Source organism: Myotis davidii, unplaced genomic scaffold (genome assembly GCF_000327345.1).
Source record: "Myotis davidii unplaced genomic scaffold, ASM32734v1 scaffold38, whole genome shotgun sequence".
Lineage (NCBI taxonomy): Eukaryota > Metazoa > Chordata > Mammalia > Chiroptera > Vespertilionidae > Myotis > Myotis davidii.
The window spans coordinates 4,951,651-4,957,651 of record NW_006291383.1 but is presented as its reverse complement, the minus strand read 5'-3'; the positions used below and the strand labels follow the sequence as shown (position 1 = coordinate 4,957,651).

The following is a 6,001-nucleotide window of genomic DNA, read 5'->3' as shown; positions in this document are numbered from 1 at the left end:
AACAAACGAAGGAGTGATCAGCTCTACCCAGAAGAAAGGAAAGAGGGACCCATTAGAAAAAGATTATTCAGAGTTGGTGATTCTATAATAACACACAATAGGTAAGAGAAAATACATAAAGCAGGCATTTCACTTTAAGATTCATTAATACATTTGACAAATTAGTACCTACTGTGTTAAGCTCTATATTTCCTCCTCACCATTATGTAATTCCTGGTTTTAGAGGCCAATTTAACTAAATTTAGCATGAAGAAAGCAGAGTCAAGAAAAAAGGTTGTGTGCAACCTTGGTTTAGACAATGGTTTCCTAAATATGACACCAAAAGCACAAGAGGCAAAAAAAGAAAACATAGGTAAACTAGACTACATCAAAATTTTAAAAATTTCTGCTCCAAAGAATACCAATAAGAAAGTAAAAGAGACAATCCACAGAATGGGAGAAAAACTTGCATATCTTATATCTGATATGGGACTTGTATCCAGAATATATAAAGAACTCTTATAATTTAGATTATAATAATGACTAATCAACTTGTGAAGCTTTTAAAAAACATTTAGCCGGGCAGGTGTGGCTCAGTGGTTGAGTGCCAACCTATGAACCAGGAAGTGGTGGTTCAATTTCCAGTCGGGGTACATTCCAGGGTTGCAGACTGGATCCCCAGTCCAGGGTGTGAAGGAGGCAGCAATCAATGATTCCCTCTCATCATTGATGTTTCTATCTTTCTCTCCCTCTCCCTTCCTCTCTGAAATCAATAAAAATATATTTTAAAAAATGAAATGAGTGAATTGTAAGGTACTGAATTATATCACAGTAAAGCTGTTTAGATAAAAAAAGAGTTGCTCTAGCCAGTGTAACTCAGTGGGTGAGGCATTGTCCCATGCACTGAAAGGTTGCTGGTTCAATTCCAGTCAGGGCACATACCCAGGCTGCCAGTTCAGTCTCCAGTTGGGGTTCATGTAGGAGGCAATCCATTGGTTTTCTCTCCCTCTATTCCTCTTTCTAAAGTTAACAAAATAAAACAAAAGTTATTCTATGGCTAAGGGTGGTAACTTGGACTATTTGTGTCGCTGTGGATGATTCTCAAAAATAGAATGTTAGCTCTGGCCAAACCTCTCTGAAATCAATAAAGATATTAAAAAATAAAATAAAAACATAATAACCTTAGATTATTCTTACCTTCACTGTATCAACATGAATTTGACTCAGTTGGATAGAATTAAGCAGCTTCTTTCTCTCCGCCAGGGACCTAAAATTTTAACAGGGTAAGCAAATTTATCATGATTTGCTTAATAATAATCATTACAGAAGATTAAAAGGAATGACAAGCCCAGCCAGCGTGGCTCAGAGGTTGAGCATTGATCTTTGAACCAGGAGGTCACAGTTTAATTCCCAGTCAAGGCACATGACCTGGTTGCAGGCTCCATCCCCAATAGGGGCATGTAAGAGGCAGCCAATCAACAATTTTCTCTCATCATTGATGTTTCTGCCTCTCCCTCTCCCTTCCTCTCTGAAATAAAAAATATATATTTTAAAAATGGGGTTCATGTAGGAGGCAACCCATTGGTTTTCTCTCCCTCTATTCCTCTTTCTAAAGTTAACAAAATAAAACAAAAGTTATTCTATGGCTAAGGGTGGTAACTTGGACTATTTGTGTCGCTGTGGATGATTCTCAAAAATAGAATGTTAGCTCTGGCCAATGTGGCTCAGTTGGTTGGAGTGTCATTCTGTGCACACAAGAGTCTTGGGTTCAATTCTAGTCAGAGCACATATTCAGGTTGCAGGTTTGATCCCCAGTCAGGTCAAGTATTGGAGGCAGCCATTCGATGTTTTATTTTCTCTGTCTTTCCTCACCCCAAATCAATAAAAAAATTCCTTGGATGAGGATTAAAATATATATATATAATGTTAAATAAAAGTTTAGAACGTTACTTACTGTGAAATGATTTATGTAAAAATTTTTAAAAACATGTAAAACAATATTGTACATTATTTATGGCTATACACAAATATGTAATAAAAGTACAAAACATTCATGAAAATTATTTTTTTAATCCTTACCCGATAATCCTTATTGATTTTAGAAAGAGAGAGAAACATCAATGTGAGAGGGAAGCATTGATCAGTTGCCTCCCACATGCACTACAACCAGAGATGGAACCCAAAACCTGGGTATGTGCCCTGACCAGAAAACTAACCTGCTGCCTTTTTGGGTATAGGACTTCACTCCAACCAACTGAGCCACATCAGCCAAGGCCATTCATGAAAATTATTAAACACCAATTCAGGATGGTGATTCCTTTTGAGGAAGAAAGGATGAAAATATAATCTAGTAGGGGTACAAAGGAACTCTTACATTGTTTCTAATATTTTGTTCTAAAAACAATAGATTTGCAGCAAGTTGGGCAAAATGTTAAGATTTGACAGGCTGAGCAGTGATCTATGCTTCTCTATGTGTTTAAAATATTTTAGTTTTCCTTTGATGTAAATATTTTGTACTTACCTTAGAAAATGCAGAAAGCTTAAAAAAGTCAAAACCCATTATTCACAATCCTATTACTGAGAAGCAGATTTCCTTCTATTCTCACTTTATACTCAAAAAACATAAGAAACTGCTGGTTTGGCTCAGTGGACTGAGGGGTCCTGGGTTCAATCCGGTCAAGGGCGCATGCCTGGGTTGTGGGCTTGATCCCCATTGTGGGAGGTGCAAGAGGCAGCCAATCAATGATTCTCTCTCTCGAAGGAGACAAGTATGTGTGGGAGAGAATTTCAAAACAAAACTTTCAGATTCTGGGAAAGGGTATCAACGAAGGCTGAATTTTAGCAAGATGATGTTCTGATGTTTACCTAAATGTTTTAGCTCTGGCTCGGTTTGTAAGCAGGGCACTTGGGGAGAAGGAACCCCTAGAGTTCACGGAGGGGGTGTGGCTCAGTTGACACCTGTTTTAATTTACTGGACAATATGAAGGAGTCAGCCTGGCCAGTGTGACTCCATGATTGAGCATCGACCTTGAACCAGGAGATCATGATTTGATTCCCTGTAAGGGCATGTACCGGGTTATAGGCTTGATCCCCCAATAGGGGCATGTAAGAGGCAGCCAATCAACAATTTTCTCTCATCATTGATGTTTCTGCCTCTCCCTCTCCCTTCCTCTCTGAAATAAAAAATATATATTTTAAAAAACAATTACCACAAAGGCATGGTTAGTTATGCCTGCCATAAATCGATTACAGCCTTCTCTTGAGCATATTGTAGAAACCGGGTATCCTGAGTCCTGTCTGGGCCTGGGGCAGCTTGAACACCAGACTTGGCTGACAAGTTCCATGTTTGGACCAACAAAAACTGCCTGCACATCCACAGCCCCCTCCCAGATTTCTTTGTTCTGTTTCCCTTCTCCTTCCTGATAAAAACCCCTGCCTCCACTGAGATGTTAAGATGGCTTTGGGATGAGAGTCCCCCATTTTCTCAAGTGGCTGGAACTTGAAAACCTCTTTCCTTCACACCAGTACCTATCTCACAAGTTTGGCTTTTGTTGTGGCAGGTAACCAAACCTGGGTTTGGTTTAATCTACACTTACTAATTGGTCCAGGCATATTAGCCCAGCTGACTGCTGGCAGGCAAGGGGTTCACCTTTCCTGATCTACTAGCTAACTGGATTGAAAAAATTAATATTTTGCTGAAAGCCCTACAAAGACTTGGAGTCAGAAACGCTACAATTGCCCTCTATATTGTACCCTGAGACCAAGGTGATAATCATCAAAGCACCATATCTTGTGTTTTACTAGTCCTCTATCCTCCTCATCAGCTGTTTTTTTTTTTTTAATGTATTCATTGATTTTTTAGAGAAAAAGAGGGAGGATAGAGGGGGTATACATTTAATGTGACAATGTTTCTTATTTCCTAGAAAAACCTTTCAAATAAACAGCAGATCATAAAATTAAGGAAATACAAGTACTTGCCGAAACTGGATTCTCCCCAGAAAGCAGAGTTTAGGACAGGGGTGGGGAACCTTTTTTCTGCCAAGGGCCATTTGGATATTTATAACATCATTCTCCGGACACACAAAATTATCAACTTAAAAATTAGCCTACTATATTTGGTCAAACATTTAATTAACACACCCCTAGGGTGAGTTAATTAATGATTTTGCAGGCCTTATATGGCCCACAGGCTGGATGCTTCCCACCCCTGGTCTAGGATGAGAGCTTGCATAGAGGTAATGTATTTTAGGATGTGAATCCAGGGAATAAGAGTGGGGGACTAGGAAGAGTGAAACAGGAGATGAGGGGGAAAAAGTACAAGGGTATATTGGAAGTTTGCTGCACTGGTACTGCTAGGAACAAGTTTCACTGGCCCCACTAGGATCCTCAAGGGCAGCTCTGTTCAGTAAGAACGTTGCCATGATGGAAAAGTAAAGTCTGTCTAGTCCAACATAGTAGCTACTAGCCATAAGTGGTATTGATTATGTGAAATATGGCTAGTGTAATTGAAGAATTGACTCCTTAAAATATATATTTTTTTATTGATTTCAGATAGGAAAGGAAAGGGAGAGAGATAGAAACATCAATGATGAGAGAGAATCATTAATCATATGCCTTCTGCATGCTCCCTATTGGGGATCAAGCCTACAACCTAGGCATATGCCCTCATCAGGAATTGAACCCTGACCTCCTGGTTCAACCACTGAGCCACGCTGGCTGGGCAGGAATTGACATTTATATTTAATTTAAATTAATTTAAACATGTAGCTAGTGGCCGCTGTATAGGAAAACACAGCTCTGAGGAGTCCTGCAGAATCTACCTCAGGGTTATAAGAGGCAGGCACATAAGTATGCCATATGGTGTTCCTTTTGGAATTTTGTTTATTTTGTTTACTCATGTGTCCCTAATTCTTAGAAGAGTGTCTAACACATAGTGAGCCCTCTATAAATATTATTTAATAAAACAATAATATTTGGGTCCACAAATTATATAGTTTCCTTTAAAAGAAAGACTCTATTGGAACAAATTCCATTCAATTAAAATAGTAAGCAACTTGCCCTAGCTGGTTTGGCTCAGTGAATAGAGTGTCGGCCAATGGACTGAATGGTCCCAGGTTCAATTCCAGTCAAGGGCACATGCCTATGTTGCAGGCTTGATTCCCAGTTTCTATCTCTCTCTCCCTCTCCCTTCCTCTCTGAAATCAATAAAAATATATTGTAAACTACTGGATATAAAGTTCAAAACCATGGTTATAAGGTTACTCAAGAATCATCAAGAAACCTCTGAGGAACTTAGTGAGACTTTCAAGGATCTTACTGAGAATCCCAAAAAAAATGGAAAAGGACCAGTCAGAAATTAAGCATACACTGACAGAAATAAAGAATAATACACAGGGGTTCAACAGTAGACTAGAGGATCCCGAGAATCAAATGGATGTTTTGAAATACGAGGAAGCAAAAAACACCCAGCAAGAAGAGCAAAAAGAAAAAAGAATCCAAAAATATGAAGATAGTGTAAGGAGCCTCTGGGACAACTTCAAGTGTACCAACATCTGAATTATGGGGGTGCCAGAAGAAGAGAGAGAGCAAGATACTGAAAACCTATTTGAAGAAATTATGACAGAAAACTTCCCCTATCTGGTGAAAGAAATACTCTTACAAGTCCAGGAAGCACAGAGAACCCCAGAGGAATCCAAAGAGGACCACACCAAGACACATCATAATTAAAATGCCAACGGCAAAAGACAAAGAGAGAAGCTTAAAAGCAACAAGGAAAAAAAAGTGAGTTACCTATAAGTGAGTACCCATATGACTATCAACTGATTTCTCAACAGAAACCATGCAGACCAGAAGGGAGTGGCAAGAAATATTCAAAGTGATGAGTAGCAAGAACCTACAACCAAGATTACTCTACCCAGCAAAGCTATCATTTAGAATTGAAGGTCAGGTAAAGAGCTTCACAGACAAGAAAAAGCTAAAGGAGTTCATCATCACCAAACCAGTATTATATGAAATGCTGAAG

At 38.9% G+C, this 6,001-nt stretch overlaps 1 protein-coding gene across 1 annotated transcript in view; it reads right to left on the bottom strand.

The window, feature by feature from the left end:
- Positions 1-6,001, bottom strand: part of SAMHD1 (SAM domain and HD domain 1) — a 62,094-nt gene that overhangs the window by 47,550 nt on the left and 8,543 nt on the right. The window contains exon 3 of the mRNA XM_006764508.2: positions 1,177-1,246. Within this exon, the coding sequence (XP_006764571.1) occupies positions 1,177-1,246 (70 nt within the window). The remainder of the gene's footprint in view (positions 1-1,176; positions 1,247-6,001) is intronic.